Source organism: Galeopterus variegatus, unplaced genomic scaffold, assembly GCF_000696425.1.
Source record: "Galeopterus variegatus unplaced genomic scaffold, G_variegatus-3.0.2 Scaffold4981, whole genome shotgun sequence".
Classification (NCBI taxonomy): Eukaryota; Metazoa; Chordata; class Mammalia; order Dermoptera; family Cynocephalidae; genus Galeopterus; species Galeopterus variegatus.
The window spans coordinates 52,850-77,722 of NW_007731092.1; the positions used below are offsets into that span (position 1 = coordinate 52,850).

Genomic DNA, 24,873 nt, shown 5'->3' on the forward strand with positions numbered 1-24,873 from the left:
AGCAGTTTTATTAATCATTTACCTTGTCCATACCAGTGTTCTTTGTCTTTCTTTGCAGAGGGAAGCAGTGAGGTGCAAAGGTCATCTGTTTCTTTTTCCTCTTCAGTGACTTTGATCCTTTTTCCCCCCCTCAGATTGTCTCTGGTCAAAATGTGTGCCCTAGTAACAGCACGGGAAGCCCATGCATTGAAGTCGATGTCCTGGGCATGCCCCTGGACAGCTGCCATTTCCGCACGAAGCCCATCCATCGAAACACCCTGAACCCCATGTGGAATGAGCAGTTTCTGTTCCGGGTTCACTTTGAAGATCTCGTATTTCTTCGTTTTGCAGTTGTGGAAAACAATAGCTCAGCGGTAACTGCCCAGAGAGTCATTCCACTCAAGGCTTTAAAACGAGGTAGAATAAAGTTGTCCAGATGTTAATCATTGCCATAGCTAGGTGGTGCATGCCTGGAGCTTACTATGATCTTCTTTCTACTTTTGTGTATGTTTGAAATTTTTATATTAATAAGTTAAAGTAAGAGGCAGAAGGAAATACACATTTGAATACTTTTTAAGCACATCTCAAAGGAAGGGTTTTTTACTTTTTTTTTTTTTTTTTAATCTGAGGCATTAACAACATCCCTTGTAAAGTATGGCCTCACCTACCCCTGCTGATGTTGAGAGCAATGGTTGTTAATGCCCTGATTTCCACACATCCCTTCCTAAATAGCACCCACAGCACCCCTGGCACTTTTAAGGCAGGAATTGAAGGAAGGAGAGGAAATGGGGAGGAAGGTGGGCTCGGGTGTTGTGGTGGCTTAAGTGAGCCAAGGTTGGAGTCAGTGCCTGGCAGAAGGAAGTCCCATATTGGAACCAGGGATGGGTGTTAGGTGCTGACCGGGGGAAAGATCCTGAACAAAGGCTAGAGCTGTTGGCTTGTACAGTGGCGTTGCTATGGCACTTTGAGGAATTTCAGCCTGTGCATTGCTTCTCAAGCTTTGATGCGTGTAGGAGTCACCTGGGACTGTTAGTAATAACGTGCAGATCCTGATTCAGTAGGTCTGGGGTGGGGCTTGAGAAGCTGCCTTTCTGACAAGCTCCCAGAGAAGCTGACTCTGCTGGTCTACTTTGAGTACCAGGACTTGAAGTCTGTACTTCCTCCCACACCATGCTCAAGCTGCCCTCTTCTGAGCTCCACAAACACATTACAGCCTCCTACTTTTTGTTCTTTTCCTATTTCTCTTCTCCACTGCACAAGTAGTACATGGTCAGTGCATAGTCTGCTCATGCTGCCGTAAGAAAATACCACAGACTGGGCAGCTTAAACAACAGAATTATACTTCCTCGCAGTTCTAAAGGCTGAAACTTGAAGATCAAGTTGTTGGCAGGTTTGGTTTTTTCTGAGGCCTCTCTCCTTGGCTTGCAGAACGGCTGCCTTCTCACTGTGTCCTCACATGGTCATCCCTCAGTCTGTGTTGTCTGGGTCCTGATTTCCTCTTCTTATGAGGACACCAGTCATATTGGATTAGGGCCCACCCTAATGATCCCACTTTAACTTAATTACCTCATTAAAGGCCCTATCTCCAAATACGATCATGTTACAAGGACTGGGGGTTAGGACTTCAACATTCGAGTGGAGTGGGGAGCAGGGGAGGGGAGACACAATTCAGCTCATAATAGTTATTACAGAAATGTGAGAAAGTACAGAAAAGCAAAAGCAATTAAAAAAAAAATTATCCACTTTTCCATCTCTCCAACATAATCACTTTCAGTGTACATTTTTCACAGGCTTTATTTTTCTGCCCATGTGTATAACACGGGAACATACAGATATATCTTTAACAAATAGGCTTCCTAGTAAACTTAGTGTTTTTGGAACTTACTGATTTTTACTTCCTAATGTCTGCACCAAGCAACTTTTTGTGTTAACTTATATGAGGGTACTTCAAAAAGGTCATGGAAAGAATCATATCATCTTTTGGTTTTTAAGAATAACTTTATTTATTTATTGGCAGCTGGTCAGTCCACATATTATCTTTTTTTTTTTTTTTGTCCTTTTTTTTTGAGACCGGCCACACCGCGCTCAGCACCGGCGGCCATCCCTATATAGGATCCGACCCCGCGGCGGGCGCGCTGCTGCGCTCCCAGCACTGCACTCTCCCGAGTGTGCCACGGGCTCGGCCCCACATATTATCTTTTAATTCTATTTTTCCACGAACTTTTTTTTTTTTTTTTTTTTCCCTTTTATGTCTTTTTTCGTGACCGGCAACAGATCGCAACCCTCAGTGTCGCGCCCGGACCGGACCGGGACCGGCCACGGGATCGCCACCCTCGGTGTTGCCCCCGCCCCTCGCTCAGCCAGTGAGCGGCCGGTCTGTATGTTGGGATCCAAACCCTCAGCGGGAGCGCCACCACACTTCCCAAGCGGCGCACTATAGCAGTGCGCCACCGGGCTGGCCCCTTTCCACGAACTTTTTGACGTGCCCTTGTACATCTACTTACCACTTTTACTGGCTGCATACTATTCCATTTTATACTTACATGTATACTTACATCATAACTTATTTAAGCAGTCCCACATTGGTAGAATATTTTATTATCACTAATGCTGCTATCAGGTGGAATATTTTCAAAAAAAATATTTGCTTTGGGATAAATGATCAGGTTTTCCTATTATTTTTAGTTTGAGTTTAAGGTTTTATTTGTGAGTCTAAGTTAGAAACAGTGGGCAAATTAATTACCACTGGGTGGCCCAAAACTATCCCCAGGGGGTAGGACTCTCCCAGGGAAAAGGTAACTGTTGGTTGCATGTCTCTTGTCATTCTCTGCCCATTTTAAGGTCCTATTTCTACCTGTCATTGATTGACCATGGAGTATCTTCTTTGCAGAGCTCTGTAGCATCTGGTTAACAAGCTTTTGCCAATTCTGCATTATTCCAGGATATCGGCATCTTCAGCTGCGAAACCTCCACAATGAAGTCTTGGAAATCTCTAGTTTATTCATAAACAGCAGAAGGATGGAAGAAAATTCCTCTGGCAGTACCACACCGACCTCTGTGGTAATTAAGTTTTGTTTCATTAAGCATTTTGTGGGGATTGCTACAAATATGAAGGTGGACTTTCTCACGGTATAGCAGAGTGGTGAGTGATAGTTATTCATTAGGCAGCTATGGAAATCGTAACAACAATAATGGCCAACACTTGGCACATTCTAAGCACATTACACATACACCAACACACTCGATCCTCTCAACAACTTCAGGAGGTTACTATTAGTATCATCTCCATTCTACAGATGAGGAAGGTCAGAACTAAGTACGTCTGAGGCCACACAGCTAGCAAGCAGCAGAACAGGATTTAAACCCAAGTGTATCTAGTACTAAAGCCCGTACTCTTAATGAGTAGATCATAGTGCCTGCCAGAGAAGTGAGCCAAAAATAAAGTGGGGGAAAGGCTAATTAAGCAAAGCCTACTAAAAGCATCTCAGTACTCCTAGAAATTTTAGGTTAGACCAGGAAAATCCTTTGTTTTTTTAGCAGTCCCGGGCCAGGTGTCACAGGCAAAGCAGGGCTGGGGTGAGCAGGAAGCATTGCTGGTGAGGCATAACTCGCACCCTGGAGCTTGGGGAGAAGCATAATATGCACCCTTGGGAATGGGAGAGGGACACTGTAAGAAGTACCACCATTGCAGAACCTACATTTTAACAAGTTCCCTGCAAGGTCTGTGCCCATTAAAGTTCAAGAATGCTTGGACCAGAGTTCACCCTACTAATGCAAGGTGGCTTATTTAAATAAGAAACTGATTTAATTAACTCGTTCATTCCACTATGCTTCCTCTTTAAATTAAAAATAAATATAAAAGTGTGTCTATTGATTACCCATTTACATGTTTAATAATCTGATCACTTTTGTATCAATTTTAAACCACAATATAGTCCTAGCAATCTTTGGGAAGGCACCTTCTGTGTACACAATGGCACTGGCTTTGACTTTGGCCTTCTCTTTCCCTCACACCTGTCAGTTTCTTCTCTCTCTGTCCCTGACCTTGTTTTCTCAGGTTTTCCTCCTTTTCCTTTCATTGCTTCACAGCAACCTTGGCTGCATGTTTGTATCACCTGGGAAGCTTTAAAAATAATCAATGGGCCATATCCCACCCCAATTAAACAGGGATCTCTAGGGTGTTCCCCAAGCATGTTTTTTTTAAAGATCTCCAAGTGATTCCAGTGTGCAGTCAAGGTTGAGGACAGCACTTTGGTCAAGGCTGGGGGAGGACTGACAACTAGGGGAAGGGCTGCCTGGTATCCAGCAGCAGGAATCAGATGCTTCAGTAAGGCAGGGCAGAGCTTAGTGCCCAGTGCTGAGTTGGTTGCCCTCAGTATCTGTTAGAGCTGAAGATTCCACAAATGTCATGAATGAACTGGTTTTACTCACAACACTTCTGACACCAAATGTGTGGTGTCTTTCGAACACCACTTTTCCAAATCTCTGATTCCAGCTACTGTCCTACATTCCAATTCAATTCCAGCACTATCTACCTGGAGTTAGTGTCATATCCCACAGGTTAAGGGCTCAGTCCCACAAGACTGCCTCTACTTCAGATGCCAGTCACGAGTCCCAGGTTGTCACCAGGACTTCAGACCAATCAGCTATAAATTCAAGGGGTTCCCACATACCTCTCATCAGGTTTGATAATTTGTTAGAATGACTCACAACTCAGGAAAGTGCTTTACTTACTATTATCAGCTTATTATAAAAGATCCAACTTGGGAACAGCCAAATGGAAGAGATGCATACGATAAGGTATGGGAGCTTCCGTGCTCTGTGGGAGTGGGCCACCCTCCCAGAACCTCAATGTGTTCGCCAACCCAGAAGCTCTCTGAACCCCATCTTTGAGGGTTTTTATGAACATTTTATTATGCAGGCATGATTGATCAAATCATTGGCCACTGGTGATTAACTTAATCTCCAGCCTCTCTCCCCTCCCTGAGGTCTGGCTGTGGGACTGAAAGTTCCACAGTCTAATCATACTTTGGTCTTTCTCAGCCACAAGTCATCTCATTAGCAACAAAAGACACTCTTAGCATTCCAGAGAGTCCAAGGGTTTTAAGAGCTGTGGGCTACTGCCTTGAAGAGAGATGGAACTCAATGGATATTGTGGAATGTCAATTCATAAATAAGGACTAACATGTACTTCAGATATCAGTCCCTAATTATGATGGAAAGAGACACTGTGATTTAAAATAAATTGATATTTTGGTGGTGTGCTGCCGAATATCCTCACTGGAATGTTGAGGAAGATGTAGTGTTCATTGCCTCTTCTACCTCATTATGATGCATCAGGGCTGGCCAATTAGCTCAGTTGGTTAGAGTGTGGTGCCAGTAACACCAAGGTCCGGGGCTTGATTCCCTGCACTGGTTAGCCTCCAAAAAAAAAAAAAAAAAAAATGCATCAGGTTATAAATAGATTCTCATCTTTTGCATTTATATGTCCCTATACATACTTCTAAATACTAGTACTTCTGTGTTGAATGTAGCCTAGAAATATCATGTTACATGGGGTCATCAAAAAGTTCATTGGCAGATTTGTATTTTCTCTTAATTCCATTTTTCCTTGAACTTTTAGAAGTACCCTTGTATTTACAATGAATGAGAAACCATGTGATTTTCTTGACAGATGTTTAATACAGAAGAAAGAAAATGTCTACAGACTTACAGAGTCACAGTGCATGGGGTCCCAGGTCCAGAGCCTTTTACTGTTTTCACTATAAATGGAGGCACCAAGGCAAAGCAGCTTCTCCATCAAGTAAGTCCACTGAGCCCATGGTTGGGAGAATCCAGAGTCTAACATGTATGGATGTATGTGTGTGTGTATGCGTGTGTGTAAGCATACACAGATTCACATAAATACACAAAAGTCCATGTTGATGGTTTACCTTTTAATTATTTGTAAATGTGTTACTCAGCATTGAAATCCACCCTAAGAATGATCTGAGTGATCTTGGTACCACTAGACAAGCTGCCTTTACCTTTTAATTATTTGTAAATGTGTTACTCAGCATTGAAATCCACCCTAAGAATGATCTGAGTGATCTTGGTACCACTAGACAAGCTGCCTTTACCTGTAAAGAAGAATTTTTAACAATTCTTCAGCCACATAAAACATTGGGTTCTAGAAGGATGAAAACCAGAATGAATGACTCTCCAACTATGTATACTCTTTCCCTCTAAGCCTAGTCATGGGCCTCATCTTCCTTCTTAACACAGAGCTTATTAATCAATCAGAATTTTCATATAAGCTGAATGAAGTCTGTTTGCCATCCTAGGAGTAGGACCAAATTCTTGGCACATGACCTTGGCCTTTGCAGTCCTATCCCTTTGGTGGTGTGAAGATGCATGGAGAGCCTAAAACGAGAGTGAGAGCCTGTTACTCCAAGACCTGTAGCAGAAATGGCCTAAGCCCCTTCATGCTTTACCAGTTCTGCTCTGACCCCACCTAGGGATCTTTGTGGCCTTTTGCAGCCAGGCTCACCAGCTATGGGAAGATTTGTAAGGGTGAGAGAGCCAGGAAACAAGCAACAGCATCCAGAAGAGGGTGGACAGCTCCTCAAAAGAGCAAGGCAGGGCCCATCCTTTTCTCTCCACACTAGAAGCTCTATCTCTGCATGGTACAGTGGCCTGATATTTTTGCAGACTATTTTATCCTCAACCCATTTCAGAGTTCCTTCGCCTTTTTGAGGGTAGACCAAGGGGACAACAACCCTTGAGCTCCCTCCAAAGTTGAGTGTATGATGAAATGTAGCTGGGATCATATAATGTATGGGGGAATTAAAAACCCCAGTTGAAACACCATATATAATAAGTATTAACAAATGGCTGTGTCCTTTAAGAGCACATCTCGATGGACAGGCTAACATTTTGCTCAGCATTTTATAATTGACTTAAATAGAGTCAGAGAAAACAGCTTGGGTGTCAAATTTCCCAGATTATCAGACAGAAGCTACTGCCAAGGTTATTTGTTTTTGTTTTCTTCTGTTTTTTTTAATCACCCTGAACTTCAGTGTCCACTATCACAAAGCACTGTTGAGGTTTTGTAAAGTAAGGAAAACTTTCCATGAGCCACCCACAAAAAGCAGCCCATAACTTTATTGTTATCCATGCAGATAGGCACATGGATGTAAAGCAGGACGGAGGAGGGGATGACGCTGGCCCTCTCATGGAGGTGACAGTAGTGATCTCCTAGAAGCTCTACATCCTGAATTATCCCTGTAGTAGTGGTTACATGCTTAAATCATTCTGTTTGCCTTGACCCCCACTGAATCAATAGCACAGATCGATTATAGACCAAGGGCTGTCGTGGAGGGAACAGCATCTTCCTGAGAGTCTTCTGCCCCCACCACCCTCAGTACATTGTGTGACAGCATTAACTCTGGCCTTGCCTCATTGGCAAGGGCCTGAGGGGCAAAGTGTTTGCTTTATCCAGGCCAGATGGTGGCAGCTTTCTCTTGTCACCAAAAGCTACTTCTCACAGTAAGGCAACAAAGGGGGGTTTCTTCACTGTGACTGACCTTTACTCCCATCAAGTTCAGTCTTTTGTATAACCTGTACAATATGAGTGAGAAAGAATACATTAGTGTAAGTAACTAGAACAATGGCTTATGTTTATTGGGTTCTCATAATATACCCATATTATGCTTTATGCCTCAGTCATCAAACAAAACAAAATTAAGATTGTTACTATTACTATTCCCATTTTATAGATGGGAAGGTTGAGTCTCCAAGTGGTTAAGTGTTTTGCCCAACACCTCACAGCCAGTAGGTATTAGAGGCAGACCTCAGACCCAGGTCTGTCTGGCTCCAAGCCTTGTCTCAAACACTGTTTGATTGCACAGTATCAGTAGCCAACAAAGAAAACAACCCTTGAGGCACATGGTCAGGAGTTTATTGCAAGAATTCCCAGGAATTTAGATCATATGAGAATTTAGCCCTGTGAGCCTTCCATAAGAAGATGATTATATCCAACGTGAGAAGAAGGAATTATCTTAGCAAAAGCTATACTAGGTTCTTTGCTGTCAGTCCTATGTTTTAAGGTGACAAAAGGCTAAGTTCATGGAAAGAGAAACCTAGAATTTTTAATTCAGCAGGGGCTCTCACTCCAGCAGTGGGAAAAATAGCTATGCCATCTGGGGATTATGAATAAATTGTGCTGTTGTCCAGGGTGGACATAAACAATGCTTTTTGGACATAAAAGAATTCTTAGATCTTCCAAAAAGAATTATACAGCACTGCAGAATAAGTTTCACTTCTGAATTGCACATCAAACCTTTCTGAACACCATGAAAATAGACCTGTTTTGAATTTTAAGTTTTTGCCCCATTCCTCAGAGGTGTGCTAAAATTTGCCTTCGCTGGGCTGGCCCTGTGACTCACTCGGGAGAGTGCAGCGCTGGTAGCGCCGAGGCCGCGGATTCAGATCCTATATAGGGATGGCTGGTGCGCTCACTGGCTGCACTGGCTGAGCATGGTGCTGACCACCCCGTGCCGAGGGTTGTGATCCCCTTACAGGTCAAAAAAAAAAAAAATTTTGCCTTTGCTTTTTCTTTAGATTTTGATAACTGAACAAGACACCAAACCTATCACCACAGACTATTTTTTGATGGAAGAAAAATATTTTATATCTAAAGAAAAGAATGAATATAGGAAACAACCGTTCCAGAGAGTCATTGGTCCAGAAGAAGAGATCATGCAGATTTTAAGTAGCTGGTTTCCAGAAGAGGGATATGTGGGCAGGATTGTCTTAAAAACCCAGCAGGAGGTAAGTGTGTCTGGGAGACACCTACACAGTAACCACTCATTTGTGATTAACTATCTTTCCACTTACAACCTCCCTCAAATTAAGAATTCCTTGTAACTGCAGCTTGGTTTACACTATTTCTCTTAAGTAAATATGGAGAGGTGGTTTTATTCTTCTGCACATATTCAGAATGCTATCTCTAAGTTGCAGAAATTCAGTCTAAAAGTTATTCCTTATAAAACAAAGGGAGGCTGGCCGTTCACTTGGGAGGGCATGGTGCCGATCACTAGGGTTCAGATCCCCATACCGCCAGCCAGCCACCAAAAAAAATTAAAAACTAAAAAAATGTTTTTATATTAAAAGATATAGGGTTCCTTATGCATGTCATCAGCTGTGGATCCAATATTTTATTTATATGTGCGAAAAGACATTGTTGTGAGGGTCACATCATCATGGGATCCAAGGCCTATAGGTATTTTACATTTTGGGGTTGGTTACCTTTCTGTTAGTGCCTGTTAGAATTTTAACTAACAAAAGGCTCTGAGCTTATAAGCAAAACCACCATAGTTAAAAAAATTTTTTTTCATAACTTCACACAAAGTAAGAATAATCTCTTGGCCTTGGTTGTAATTAGTAAAATTGTATGTTATATGTGCTAATATTCCCGTGATGCAACAGCTGTTGTGTTGACTCCAGATTGGTTGGCTCCTATTTGATTTTGTTGGTGGGACACTTTTTTTTTTTTTTTCCTAAATAAACTGATAAGACTCCACTACCTTACTGCTGTTTTTTAAAATGACCTGTAAGGTCATTGCTCTAGCATAGACAATCATGCCTCATGATATGTGGATAATGAAGCAGAGTCAGTTCAGTTTTGGGGGTTTTTTTTGGCAGCTGGCTGGCACAGAGATCCAAACCCTTGACCTTGGTGTTACAAGAGTTCAAATAGTTGATTCAACAGGTATTTATTGAGCAACCAATATGTACCAGGCGCTGTTCTAGGCACATGATCTCCTTTAGAGCCACCGCCTTCCTTCTCTAACCTAGCCCCAGACCATAAAAGGACACTTAATTTAAGCAAAAAGAAATGTCTCCCCAGCCTCCTCTCTCTATCAGACATACAAACAAGCAGTTCTAATAATAATCACTTTATGAGAAAATATCAGAGGGCTTAGCTGGACTTTTTAAGCCACCTTTAATGTCTCTCCAAATTTTATTCCCTATTCTTAATTATCTTACCTCATTAATTAGCTACATGTTTAAAAGTATCCTCTAAATAGCAATGTCAGTGAATAAGTAGATTTTTAAACCATGTATTTTCATAATTATTTACAGTGTTGCAAGCTCTCAACCACCCACTATTTTGAATGATCTCATGATGTAATGGAAACCATTTTACACATAAGGAAACGGATTCAGAGAAGTTAAATCACAACAGGGTCAGAAATAGAATTGAAGTCTTTTGGCTTCCAGGTTGGTGTTCTTTCTACCATCCTGGGCTGCCCAAGCTGGAATTGTGTCAGTCCTTATGGATTATCCACACCCAGCACTGCAGGAGGCAGCAGGAGCACTAAGGGAGGAAAGACAGGCCAACTGCTGAGTGTCACAATGAGACTTCATGATATGGTCAGCAGGGTCAGGGAGGGGAGGGATGCCCATATGCAACTTGAATGTATATGACAACAGACAGTAGAAACCTCAGGATAGATGCTTAAGAAGGGCTGGTGGAAGAGAAGCATTCTGAAGAAAGAGGAGGATAAATTAGAAGGGAAGGCTAACAAGATCTTTCTGATGAGTAGAATACAGCAAGCTCTCCTTTATGTACCTTTGTTGGGAGGATTTTTTTGTTAGTTTTTTTTTGGGGGGGTGGGGAGCTGGACAGTACAGGGATCAAACCATGAACCTTGGCGTTATCAACACCACACTCTAACCAATGAGCTAATCGGGCAGCCTGGGAGATTTTTGAAATGACTGAAATATATCTCAAAAGATAACAAATCACATTTAGTATATCTAGGTTTACCTAGTGCATAGTGATACCCAATAAATATATACTGACTAAATAAGTAAATTCAGCAATTATTGAATGCAAGAGGGCACAATCATAGTTTACAGATTTGGACTATAAGTATTTTCGCTTGTTTTATTCTGAAGAACTAGTAAGATATATAAGCAGTTTGCCCACATATTAAAAGTCCCCAAATTGCTGTCTGTGACCTACGATCTCTCCTGTCTGCCTTTCATAACTTTCTTGTCTCCTGAGCTGTCAAGCTTTCAGGTACAAGATCTCCTTGTGGTCAATGTGCCCTCCTCTGATGGTTACTGGATTTGAAATCAAACAAACCTGGGCTCTGCCACAAATTAGATGATGCTGAACAGATCACCTAACATCTGTAAACCTTGCTGCCCTGATTTGTAAAATCTGTAATAGAAACTCTCCTTGCTTGACTCAAAAAAATATATATTATGAGACTTATGTCAAATATATAGAAAACATGTAGAAAAATGCTTAGGAAAAAAGGGCCATAAGTAAAAGCTATTGCTATCATGTTCTATTCATAACCTATAGTTAGAGTTATGTGGCTGAAAACTCCTTAAAAGTCAATACACTCTGAGGAAGCTCTAAGGAGCTCTCTTAAAAGTAATGCTTAGTGCATGTTGTTGGGACATTTTATGTGGCAACTTAGAATCTTTTTTGTTTTTTTCTTATTTTTTGCTTCCTGCCTGGTTTTTGGGACACTGAAATTATAAATTATGTTATATAAATTATTCCCCAACCTCACTCTCTGACTGGTTAAATATATTATGATTAATGCAATGACATACTGTGCAGGCACATCCTATTATGCAGTAAGATTTCTAGGAATGGACATGATTTGATGAACACAATCTTTTAAATAAGGAGAAGAAACAAGTTAGAAAACAGCGTAGTGGATTGAATTATGTCCCCCCAAAACTCCTTGAATATGATATGATGCTTGAATTGTGTCCCCCCAAGTCTTATGTATTAGAAACTTAGCGCCCACTGTGACTGTTAAGAGGGTGGGAAATCCTATTATGGTAATTGAAAGGTGGAGTCTTAAAGAGGTGATTGGATTGTAGGACCGTGCAGTAGTGAATGGATTAAAAGTGGTGGTCAGGGGTGTGCTTCTGAGGGCTTTAAAAGAAGAGGAGAGTCTGTCTCTCTCTCTGCTCTGGGTCATTGTTGCCACCACCAGACAGACTTTGGACTTCCAGCCTCAGAAATTGTAAGCAATAAATGTCATTTTTCTTTATAAATCACCCAGATCCATGTATTTGGTTATAAGCAACAAAAATAGACTAATAAAAACAGTATATGTAGGAGAGCACAACCTCATTTTATGTAATAAAAATAGATAACTCTACTTCCTTCTGCCCCCTCACCCATCATAAAATGAATGGGATCCATAAATTCCATCATGTATATTTTAGGGGTACGGTTGCAAGGTTAGTGAAGTGATTGCAGGCTTGTGCAGCTGACTTGCAGGCTCCAGGAGACCATCCTTTCTGCCCCTGGTTACAGTGTGGCACCACCTGGTGGCAGTTATCCATTCTGACTTTAATATCAATGGAAGCAATTCTGGGTCATGTACTTCCAGGACAGTTGCAGCGATTTTTAGATTCCTCTGTTAATTAGCACCATTTCAGTAGCCTGGTCCAGGGTGATTAGGTTAGGATAATGCTGGAGAGAGAAGGATTCTCCCAAATCCTCACTCCTGAGATGGGGTTGCCTACGTTTACTTGCCTTGCCTCTCATTCTCCTTTCTGCCCCCTCTTGCAGAAGATAATTTAAGCTATCCTCATTTGAGAATGGGGGCTGACAAAGAACAGGAGCCATTTGACAATCACGTTATATCTAAATTCACATAATTCCAGAGTTTTGTTGCACATATTTATTCACATACACAAAAATACATATCCATGACAAATGTTTAGAAGGATATATAACCTAACAACAGAGAGGTTTTTTTGTGTGTGTGGAGAATGGAGAGAGAGAAGGGAAAAGAAGTGAGAATGGGAAGTTTTTTTTTAATTGATATAGTTCTGTACTGTTTGAAAATTCTAATAAGATACAAAATCTGTAGATATATATATAATTCATTGAAAGCCAATTCATGGGGCGGCCCATGGCTCACTCGGGAGAGTGTGGTGCTGATAACACCAAGGCCACGGGTTCGGATCCCACATAGGGATGGCTGATTAGCTCACTGGCTGAGCGTGGTGTTGACAACACCAAGTCAAGTGTTAAGATCCCCTTACCGGTCATCTTTAAAAGGAAAAAAAAAAAAGAAAGCCAATTCACCAAAAGCCAAAGAACCTGACGATAAATCTCGTAATGACAGAGAATTTTGTCACTGTTCATTTCAATGTGGCTTACCTCCAGCCACTGTTGCAGCCTTTTCACTGTAGGTTTTGTTCCTCCAGCCTGGTTGTGTGTCAGTTTTGCATGTTTCACATTTCATATGTCCAAGCTTCTTTAAATGATCAAGGTCCATGTGGGAATGAGTGGGCTTTCTCTTAAATGCAATTTACTGTGGGGATTTTTGCTTTTCACTTTTTGCTTTCTGGTTTTTGGAGGCTGGCTGGTACAGGGATCCAAACAAACCCTATTTACTGTGTTCTTATTTCAATTTTGGCAATTGGAAAATAGTATATTGCCTTTCTACTAATTTATCTACAGTTGATTTGGACTCTCAAAATCCACAGTTAATAGGAGGAGATGAACTGGCTTATTCTGGGCCAGACCTTATGGGTCTGTCAGCATCAGCAGAAATATAGTACTTTCTCCCCCTCAGAAGACAGGCATATCTTTTTAGGATAGCTTATGAAATACTAACTAGTATATGAAATATAAAGCTAAGAAGTTTCCACATTACCAAGATACAGTTCAAAGTTTTGCTAGACTTCTCTTTCGTTATTCTGAATCATTTGCCCTTTCTTACTATTTACTCATACTCTTTTTCTTGACACAGACCCCAGAAGAGAAAAGCATTGTTCAAGATGACAAAGAAGTGATCTTAAGCTTGGAGGAGGAGAGTTTCTTTGTCCAAGTGCACGATGTTTCTCCAGAGCAACCTCGAACAGTCATCAAAGCTCCCCGTGTCAGCACTGCACAGGATGTTATTCAGCAGGTAAAAGCCTCTCTCCCTTCTTCCTTCCTCACCTCACTTCTTTGCTCAGTCTAAATTATTGGGACAAATTGATGCCTATGCATTGGCAGCTGATTTTACTGATGAAGCTCTAGAATAATGGGGACCTGAAAAGGGAGAATGTGCCTTTTCAGGCTGGGAAATATTTCATTCCTTCAACAGATACTTAGCTAATAGCCACAATGAGTCTGGATCTCTACAAAGCACTGAAAATAATGGATTTAGAAGGTAGCTCTGCAGCAGAGTGGTAATTTCATTGTCCCAGAAATGCCTGAGCCAGTACCTAATGACCATCTCTCAAGGATCCTACAGAGGACTAGCAGGAGGCCTACACTAACCCTCTCCCCTCCCCTAGGTCATGCTTCTTTGTTACATGGTTTCAGAGAACTATGTTTACTTCCTTTATAGCCTTGTCATGGTTTATATTCATTAAACACCTATTTGAAGGAGGCCTACACTAACCCTCTCCCCTCCCCTAGGTCATGCTTCTTTGTTACATGGTTTCACAGAACTATGTTTACTTCCTTTATAGCCTTGTCATGGTTTATATTCATTAAACACCTATTTGAGAAGTGATATAGCATAATGATTAAGAGCACAGACACTAGATCAAGTTGTTCTAGTTTCAAATCCCAGCTCTATTTCTTACTAACTGAGATTGTGAGCAAGACTGCAGATCTGTGCCTTAGTTATAGTGGTGTGCTGGTAAACTAGCTCTCTTTAAAAAAAAAAAAGCAAGCCCTGATTTGTATCTGTTGTGTAAATACTCCTACCATGTCTGATTTCACTTGCCTGGTCCAGTTGGCTCCAGCACACCATTATGTGGTAAGTTACTACATAGGTAACATGGAGATAGTATGGTACTTTCCTCACAAGGTTGCTGTGAAGATTAAGTAAGTATATGTAAGGAGTTTAGAACAATGCCTACCATATGGTAAACAATACTTTAGTGCTATTTGCTATATTCTTACTGTGTGATCATTTGGGTAATATTAACTTCCTTAATCAACTTTGAATTCCAAAGGGCCCAGATTTATGTTTCTTTTGCTATCGTTGTTTCCTCAAAGTACAGCACAGTATCTGGGACACAGTAGACCCTCAATAAACATTTAATGAATGAATAAATGCATAAATGAAAGATATCCTTATATTAAATGAAAAGAGAGAAGAGATGACTTCTAAAATCCCTTCAACATCCAAGACTCTGTGATAAAGAGGCAGCCCTGTGGGACAGAGAGGCTCCTGATGGGCAGGATTATGTTCCTCACTGGCTGTATGACTTTCATGTGTATGAGCTTTGGTGTATGCAGAAAACCCAGTCTTTATTCTATTACTTATTAGCTGTGCATACTCTGGAATCCGCTTAACCTCTATAAGCTTAAGCTTCCTCATCTGAAAATGGGGTTAAGAACACCTAAATCAGAGTCTGCCGGGAAGCTAAATGAGGTAATGTGGGAAAGTACATCATACAACTACAACTACACAAATGTAAAATAGGAATTGGATGACATGATTCGGAAGATCCCTTCCATCTCTAAAAGTCTGTGCCATTTTTCTACCTTAAAATTTCATTTAGAATGAATGCAAATACTGGAGATACTGTGTCTTATCATAACTTATCTTTCAGACCTTATGCAAAGCCAAATATTCCTATAGCATCCTGAGTAATCCTAACCCAAGTGACTATGTGCTTTTGGAAGAGGTGGTGAAAGACACTACCAACAAGAAGTCTTCAACCCCAAAGTCCTCTCAGCGAGTCCTTTTGGATCAGGAGTGTGTGTTTCAAGCCCAAAGCAAGTGGAAAGGTGCAGGAAAATTCATCCTTAAGCTGAAGGAGCAGGTGCAGGTAAAGCTTCAAGTTATTTTGCTCTTTTCATAAATTATTTGCTATTCATAATCACATCATAATCAAATTTGGCAGCTAGTGAAATCTAGGAGAAAGTTCTTCAGTTCTTGATTTTAATTGGGAGAAAATTGGCTTTGTTTTCACTGTGTGAAAAGAAATGTGCTCCCCTCTGTGATTAAGTAATCCTGAGGGGGAGCCCTTCAGCCCTTCTTTCCACCGCTCTATTGACCAGAGAAGAGGAAAGCCCCTTCTGACATAGTGTCATGTGATTGAAGACCCTGAGTTTAACCTAATACCAATGGAAGGTTCTTTTTTCCCTCAGGCATCCCGAGAAGATAAAAGAAAAATTTCTTTTGCAAGTGAACTCAAGAAGCTCACCAAGTCAACTAAACAGTCCCGAGTACTCACCTCGCCTTCTCAGCTCTTGGTCTCAGAAAGTGTCCAAAACAAGGAGGAGAAACCTGTGGGTGGCTTGTCCTCCAGGGACACAATTGAGTATCGACAGTGACCAAAGGCAGCAGGTTTTACTCAGGTATACTAAGTCACTGCAACATTCTGAAACAGGGTTCAACTTAAATTACTTTGCAAGGCATAGTTAGTATAGTATCTTTTTCTCTTTCCCAAGAGGATGTCTGCTGAAGGCAGGTAGGAATGGTACCTTAAAACAGGAAAAGGGCTCTGAAGATTTATGTAACCTGAGCTTTTATAATTTTATACCTCTCTATTTTTGTAGATAACTAAGCAAAGTCCCCAAGAGAACAACCAACTTGTCCAAAGTACCACAACAGCTTTATTTCATCAGACATAGGACTGTATTAACTATTAACTCACATGAACATTCTCCAGGGGCTCTGTGGATCATTCAGCTTTTATTCCTTTGAATTCCTAGTTTTATGTTGCTCTAATTTAGGTTTAATTTAGCCTCAACAACCTCATCTCCTTCTGCCTCAATTAAAAAAATAAAAACCTGGCATCCAAGATGTGATGGTTAAAAAGAAAGCAAAATAACCTAGCAGCCTCCATCTTGAAAAATGCAGTAAATTTACGGCTTCGGTTGCTGGCTTACTGCTTGGTATTCACATACAGGGTAACCTTCATTCTATCTTAAAGCAAATTATTTATATGGGACCCGAAGAGAAGCATGTGAGGGGACCAACCATAAGTTTCTTCTTTTCACTTAGTTTCTTAATGAACCTAAGGGATCATTAAAACCCACTTTTCACCTGTTCCACTGTAGTTCTAAAATTTAAAATTCGCAAGAGACCACACACTTAGTGAAAGCACTGCTGCTTGTGTTACAGAGCTTCACCATCTGTCTTGATCACAATCAGGAATTTCTCACATAAACTTGCAAAATTGCAGGAGCTTACAATTAAAGAATTCACTGATACCTCTCAACAGGGCCAAATTTTATTTATAGCAGCCTAAAAGAAAGCCCTGCACATTGAGATCAATCCTCCTTAATGTTTCTACATTTAAGGAGGAACTCCTAAAATAATTGGTGCCCCATATACTAGCAAAATTCTTTCAAAATAACAGGCAAGCCCAAATGTTGGAAACGGCCCCTTCCAAAAACATCTACATATCCATCTATTTCAAGAGATTCAAGGTTGTTGAGGTTCTGTATGCAAAAACTCAGAAAGAAAGCTCACAATGATGGCAACAAAACCTACATCACATAGCATCAAATACTAGTGAGTGTGCATAGAATAGTGAAGCTCTGAAGAGATTCAGTGCTCCTTTTTCTGTTGATATACATCTGGTATCCCAATTTTTAAAGTTTAAGACATTTTCTTTTCTGCTCCTCTTCTGCTGAGACAATCATTACCTCCTCTGAAAGCCTAGTGAGCTTTAGGACTAAACACCAATGTTGAGCCTCTCCAACTTTTAGAAAATGCCTCGTCATGGTAGTGGGTCTGTGAGCGTGCCATAAGACAGTGATCAGAATTTTATGTTTTCCATATCCAGAACTTAGTATCAAATAAATCATAGGTGTGAGAATGTTATACACACCTCTATAACTCCTGCAGTGATAGAATGAAATTACCCTAAGGCTGGTACATCGGTCATAAATGCACTACTCTACATAAAGAGCCCTTTGTGTATAAGATTACATTAAGTACATAAGAATACAACTCCACTAGAAATTTGACTTTAAAAATATGCATACTATAATGAACGTTACTAATTGCTTATATTTTAGGTAAGTGGGGGGAGTATGATTGTGATTTAGATGATTCCCATTGGATTCAATTTTCATGTAGCAAGCAGACATTTAGAATCATTTAGTTGGGGCCGAGCCGTGGCGCACTCGGGAGAGTGAGGCGCTGGGAGCGCAGTAGCGCTCCCACCCGCCCACGGGTTCAGATCCTATATAGGGATGACCGGTGCCACTCACAGCGCTCACTGGCTGAGCACGGTGCGGCCGGTCTCAAAAAGGACAAAAAAAAAAGAATCATTTAGTTGACTTCTGTCTTAGTCTCTGAAACTGGGTAATTTATAAAGTAAAATTTATTTCTTACAGTTTCAGAGGCTGGGAAGTCCAAAGTCCAGAGAACACATCTGGTGAGGGCCTTCTTGGTGGGTAGTGACAAGTCACAGCAATGCAGGGTGTCATATGGCAAGAATGGTAGGAGCAAGAGAGAGATTAACCTCACTTGTTCTCCTTTTAAAACCATCAGAGGGCCGACCCCGTGGCTCACTCGGGAGAGTGTGGCGCTGGGACGCAGCAGCGCTCCCGCCGCAAGTTCGGATCCTATATAGGGATGGCCGGTGCGCTCACTGGCTGAGTGCAGTACGGGCGACACCAAGCCAAGGGTTGCAATCCCCTTACCGGTCACAAAAAAGACAAAAAAAATAATAATAAACAAACAAATAAAACCATCAGAACCACAGCCATTGCTCCATGAATGGCTCAATCCATTCACAAAGGTACAGTCCTCACAATCTAATCATCTCTTCAGGGCCACCTTTCAATTATAACAGGATTTCCCACTCTATAAACAAATAAAACCATCAGAACCACAGCCATTGCTCCATGAATGGCTCAATCCATTCACAAAGGTATGGTCCTCACAATCTAATCATCTCTTCAGGGCCACCTTTCAATTATAACAGGATTTCCCACTCTCAACATTGTCACAGTGGGGATTAAGTTTCTAATACATGAATCTTTGGGGGACATATTTAACCCATAGCAACTTCAAAGCTTTGCTTAAAGTTGGAGAGGATTCTCTTTAAAAATAGCCATTGGTGCAGCAATGGGATTTTATATCCCATGTTATGACCTCCTTTCTTTACCATGGTGTTTGCAAGAAAGAGCATTTTTTTTTTAAAGGCCTTTCTGTATATGCTTATAAGTATTTTTGCCACTGAGTGACATGTTTTTTCTAAAATGATCATATATAAAGTTTCGATGAGAATCTAAGAATTTCTAAGCAAGCTGATATTCATCTTATTCTTATCTGAAGTAATAGATCACAGTGAGTTGAAGGAATTCCACTTTTTCTTAAAGTTGAACAGTTTATATGAATGTGATTTTTTTTAAAAAAACTTTCTAAAGAATGTGGTGTTCCAGTGCAGAAATAGCCTAATGTTCTACCTCCTGGGAACATAATGTTCTAACTTTGTAAGCTCATAGGAAATAATCTCTCCCTAAAACCTAGCTGTAGGTTTCTGTGGGTTGAACTACTCTTAAACTCTTGCTACACTATAAATGTTTCTGCTTCTTCATCTTCAATAAATTAATAAAACTATGTATACAAAATTACAGGTGAAGATCCAAAGTTAAAGTCAAGAAAGAACACGGTGGACACAAATATAATTTAACTGGAAATTGATGGTTTCTGAACGGAAGGCTGGAAGGCTTCTTCACACAAGATGCAAGGTCCATGCTGAGGACAAGCAAAATGACAGAGGTAGTAGCTACCAACCTATTTACTGATGAATGAAGCCAAGAAACCCAGGTGATTGCCATTTTACAAATGCTAGCAGTTGGAACACTAAGCTTGCAATAATTGATTTAGAACAAGAGTTAACAAACTTTGTAAAGGGCTGGAGAGTAAATAATTTAGGGTTCGGGGGCCATATGGTCTCTGTTGCAACTACTCAACTCTGCTGTTGTAATGCAGAAGCAGCCACAGACAATGTACATGAATGGACATAGCCATATTCCAATAAAACTTTATTTATGGACACTGAAATTGGAATTTCATACAATTTTCATAAGCCACAAATATTCTTGTGATTTTTTCAACCATTTAAAAATATAGAAACTATTCCTAGCTCAAGGACCATACAAAGAATGGTGGCAGGCTGGATTTGGCCCATGAGCCATAGTATGCCAACCTGACTTTAGAGAACCAGGAACAAGAGGTGTGTGGTCTGAAGACAAGAAAACAAGTTTAGCCATACATTTTATGGCTGATATTTTGAAGCTTTTGGGCATTGCAAATGTAAATATGTCCTATAACATAAAATTCATTGAAAGTAATTCAATTTACTTCCTATATTGTGTACCGTAGTGCATTCTTCTTTAGGATTTCTTTTTACATATAAAAATTATATATATATATATATATACATTTTTTTTTAAGGTTATTGCTTATATATTCACAGATTATTCCATTTCTGGTTTCCACAAAATGAATTTAGGAGGATGTATAATATCTACTAAGTTGTGATGTCCTAACAAGAAACCTAACCATTTTTTAAAAGCAAAAGTAGACTGAGTTGGTAAGGTAAATTTATTTATTTTGCAAGGTTTGTACTGACACTGTACTTATTTATTACTCATAGCTTTCTTGATATCGTTATGGATTAGAACTAGCTTTAGTGGTTCTGTCTCATTTGAAAGAAAATGCTCTGAAACATCTGAAATAGGCAAGACTTTCATGTAAAATAGCCTCATCTTCATTTCTAATTAACTGAAAAGCTAGAAAGAAAATTCTCTGAACATCTGAAATGGGTAAGACTTCCATGTAAAATACTTTCATCTTCATTTCTGATTAACTGAAGAGCTATTGATCCAATTTACCATTTAATGTAAATTCTGTTTAAGACCTTGCTATACAAAACTATCACCTGAGTACAAAAGATTCTTCTTATTCTTGCTATGAAACAAATTATGACCTTTAAAAATGAAATGTTCCTCTAAAGTAAAACCCAAATTTTATCTTTCTATAGGTATCATTAAATTATAAAACATTTTTCCTCAAATTATAAAACAAAAACCCTACCTTTGCTTTGAGATTTTGTTTTTTTTAACCAATTATAAAAATGAATAAAACAATCCTTATTTTTCTATATATTCTAAAAACAGAACTGTTAAAAATATACCACACAGCTTTCATGTCATTGCAAGTTCTTACTGAGTCAAGGCCTTAATACTAGAAGAACCATCATTTTCTTGTCAACAGAATTCAGACTATTGCAGTTTGAAGTTTGTACAATGCTACAGGTTTCCTTTTAAATGAAATAATCAGTCTGTAAAAAATGCACAATACTGCCCTTTTATAAAAATATTCTGAAAACACTTTATCAGGCTTCTATAAACTAGTAGGCCAGACGGTTTGGCTTACCCTGTGTTGGAAACAGTTACTGGTCTAACTGGCCCAATGAAAACTGCAGAGTAACAAGATGAAAAGCAAGACTGATCTCTCTAGGTTTATCACTTGGCTTTAACACTTTCTAAGCTCCACCCTACCCTAACTCCTATGACCTTTATCAGTTGTTGATTTGGCTACAGCACAAATGTGAAACTTACCCTGAAACTGAATGTGAGCCTAGGTTGTTTACCAAGTGAGTGAACCCAACCTATTGCCTATGTTACATGCCAATTTGGTTGTTCATTACATTTTGAGGCAAAGGTACACTATTATATTTGAGTCTTTGGGATTTTAGGAAGAATACATTGCTTGAAAATGGAAGGGGTCTACTCTACTATTATATTATACTTGACCAGCACAACCTGGTGTTTGCCAAAAATATAAACTTTTTAATTAAAGTTCATCTGAGTTATATAGCTATATTAGTATACCAAATGAAAGAAATTATCCTCTTATTTAAAATGCATCTTAAATAGCTATTGGGACTATACCTACTACCATTTCACACTTTTTAGGCCATAGTAAATCTGGATAGCAAACTCTTATCAATAAAGTTGATATGAAAAATAATCTAAATATGCATGCTGGGTTTTATTACAGTACTTTAAGAAGCTTCACTAAGTGAAAAATAAGCTGAATTCTGTCACTGTTAAGTGACAACCAACTTTTTAAAAAAATCAAACAAAAAAATTTAATATTTTTTTTTCTTTTAATTCCAGTGCGATGTGTGAGCTGGAAGTAATAGAGATTTCCTCCCATCTGGAATTGGTTGTTTTGCAAGATGAGAAGTTACTAGAGGTTGTTAAGGAATTAGGGATAGCGGGGGATAAATCTGTAGGAAGTAATGATCCTATCTGGACAGATAGTGTCCTCTTGAGGTAAAGCCTTTTTTCAGGTCATCCTCAGCAAGTAAAAGTTATTTACAAATTCTCCAGCTGGGGGTAAATATGAAGTCTACACTCAACAAAAGCTGAGTTACAAGTACCTTGTTCTTAATCAACCTTGCTTTCATAAAGGGCTCCGATTTCAATGGCTCTGGAGACACTGGAGGCTTATTAATGAAAGTGGACACCCTACAATATGTACCAGTTTCCCCTTTTTAACTACATTTTCCCTTTCCTTTGTTCTTTCTCCCCTTCCAATATCTATGTAAACTCTCCTCTTCTTCTGAGATATCCATAAATAAGCCTTGCTTAATTCTTAAAAGTAATTAGGGCTTGCTGACAAGTCTAGTAAAATTGAATTCTAAAACACAAAGTTCCATGCCAGTAAAGAAGAGTAGGATTTTCATAGCTAGTGTCTTCGATCTTATACTTGGCAGAGTAAGAGGCAGCCTAGAGAGAAGAGTGCTCTCAATGTAGCTGTCTCTGACCCCTTGTTGCTTCTCACATCATTAGTAAGGCCAGAAAAGATGAATACCTGGGCCCCCAAAATACAAAAAGGAGATTGCCTCTTACACAGACTTGCATTAACATTTCCATGATCCACTGTCAATAACTTATGTGTTCTCTACCATCTCTATATATCAACTTCCTAAAAGCAGTCCTTGGCTGATGGCTAAGGATTTTGACATAGGAATACCTGAAATGAGTATCTTTGTAATACATACTGAATTTCCATGATTACCAAGCTATTCTTATATATCTCTTAGACTCAAAACATACTATGCTCAAGCCTGCCACCATGCAGTCCTCTGAAACCTTATTTCAGATGACATAGGTCTCTGATTTTGACACTGAATTGGGTAATTGCACATTTTTAAAAAGTGTTGTGTGAAATGTGAATGATTTGACTCAGCATGAAAGACCATGGAAGACAGACTGTATCTTATACCCACTATTACCCCACCTCACTTTTAAAAGTGCCAAGCATAGTGCTAAGCACATAGTAGGTGCTCAGTATTTATCTAGCTAAAAAACATCAAGACTGTAGCTTAGTATAGCCTCAAAGTGTGGGTATGTGTTTGTGTGTAAGGTTACTAACGACTACATTTAGTTCTGAACATGAAACTCATCAATATAAGGTTATAGAAGTTAATGCACAAATATATTTCATCCTCAAATTCATATAGAATATTGAAATACTAGATGTATAATATTATGATCCCACTGTGATTCTATGTGTAACAAGAAAGTTAAAGGCATAATACAAGCTTAAAATAGCTGATGAATTTCTATTTTAAACTGATTTTTCACCTAAACTACAGTTTCTGCTGCCAAAGTGAAGTACAAATGTATTTGTATATGTTTGAAAAATAAATGATTTGTACATGTATTGGTCACTTGTGATCTGATGGGGACAGACCCTTTGGTTATGCAAACATTTTTTAACATTCCTGCAGTTTGTCATATCTAAAAGGTAGGTTAAAAGCAAGTATTTATACGCTGACTCATACCTTTATCATTAAACAATCAAGCCTAAAAAACTTTGACCTCAGAAACTTTTTATTTATAATCTGGCCACTGAAACATGCATTTCATAGGCCATTCCAAGAATATGGGAATATCTGTTACATAAAATATTGCTTTATAATTATATTCAAAACAGGCATTTTACCAGCATGAAGGGGGGGGGAAAGCCCCTTTCTACATACCCTCTATCCCTAAAACATAATGGTAAAGTCTAGGACTTGGCTTTTCCACCCTGGAGTAATTCTTCTGCCATCACCCTTCAGGACATGTCAGAAAATGCAAAGAATTTCAAAGAAACAAAAACCCATTCAAACTTTGTTTGAAAGTAATCATAACACTCATCCTTTTTAAAAAAGGGTCAAATTAGGTTATTTCTGAGGTTTATCATTCAGCAAGAACCAATGAACCTGGGTCCAGTTTCAAACAACTTTTAATTTTCTCAAAAATCTTTGTAAAAATATATTCACTCAAATTTAGAATGTTTCTCACTTCCACTTATGGTATTACAATAAAAATAATACTTAAAGAGTATTTAGTTAAGAAGAGTAGCTAAATGGTAAAAAACATTCTTACAGTCTTGATTTTTCTGTGGTCTATGCTGTACTTTTAATATAGCAACTGCATTTCAGTAAGATCCAGTCCACAGACTTTTTTAAAAAACTATATGTACATTGTTTTAAAAAGGCAGCATCATTAAGAAAGAAATTTACAAATATTGGGGGGAGGGGAGAGGCTTGCAATTCTTTCTTAATGAAATTACATTTTCAGAATTGGGGCAGAACCCTGTGCCATGCAAAGGGTAATAACTTCCTCCTCTTACAAATCGTTCTTATAAAGTTTTCCTTATATAAAAAGAGAAGGTCCTAAGTTAACACATCTTTATGTGTATCTGCACACCCACAAATGTACAAGAAAGTCCACTGACTTTTTATTCTTCTACTACCGTGGAGATGTTTCCAAATATTTGGTGAAATCCAGGGGTGACTGAGTAGCAACTTCATTGCAATGTTTTTTGATTAGTTGATTTAAATCTTCATTCAAAAATGAATCCCCTTGTAAAACTTTATCCT

General features: G+C 39.3%; 2 protein-coding genes across 2 annotated transcripts in view; one reads left to right on the plus strand and one right to left on the minus strand.

The window, feature by feature from the left end:
• LOC103604120 (1-phosphatidylinositol 4,5-bisphosphate phosphodiesterase epsilon-1) overlaps positions 1-20,294 on the plus strand; it is a 58,217-nt gene extending 37,923 nt beyond the window's left edge. Inside the window, exons 15-22 of the mRNA XM_008588710.1 lie at positions 135-396; positions 2,921-3,039; positions 5,654-5,782; positions 8,581-8,790; positions 13,764-13,922; positions 15,568-15,786; positions 16,109-16,318; positions 19,559-20,294. Coding sequence (XP_008586932.1) covers positions 135-396; positions 2,921-3,039; positions 5,654-5,782; positions 8,581-8,790; positions 13,764-13,922; positions 15,568-15,786; positions 16,109-16,294 — 1,284 coding nt within the window. The 3' untranslated portion in view covers positions 16,295-16,318; positions 19,559-20,294. The remainder of the gene's footprint in view (positions 1-134; positions 397-2,920; positions 3,040-5,653; positions 5,783-8,580; positions 8,791-13,763; positions 13,923-15,567; positions 15,787-16,108; positions 16,319-19,558) is intronic.
• Positions 20,295-23,814: 3,520 nt separating this feature from the next.
• Positions 23,815-24,873, minus strand: part of NOC3L (nucleolar complex associated 3 homolog (S. cerevisiae)) — a 36,465-nt gene continuing 35,406 nt past the window's right edge. The window contains 1 exon segment of the mRNA XM_008588708.1: positions 23,815-24,871. Coding sequence (XP_008586930.1) covers positions 24,743-24,871 — 129 coding nt within the window. The 3' untranslated portion in view covers positions 23,815-24,742.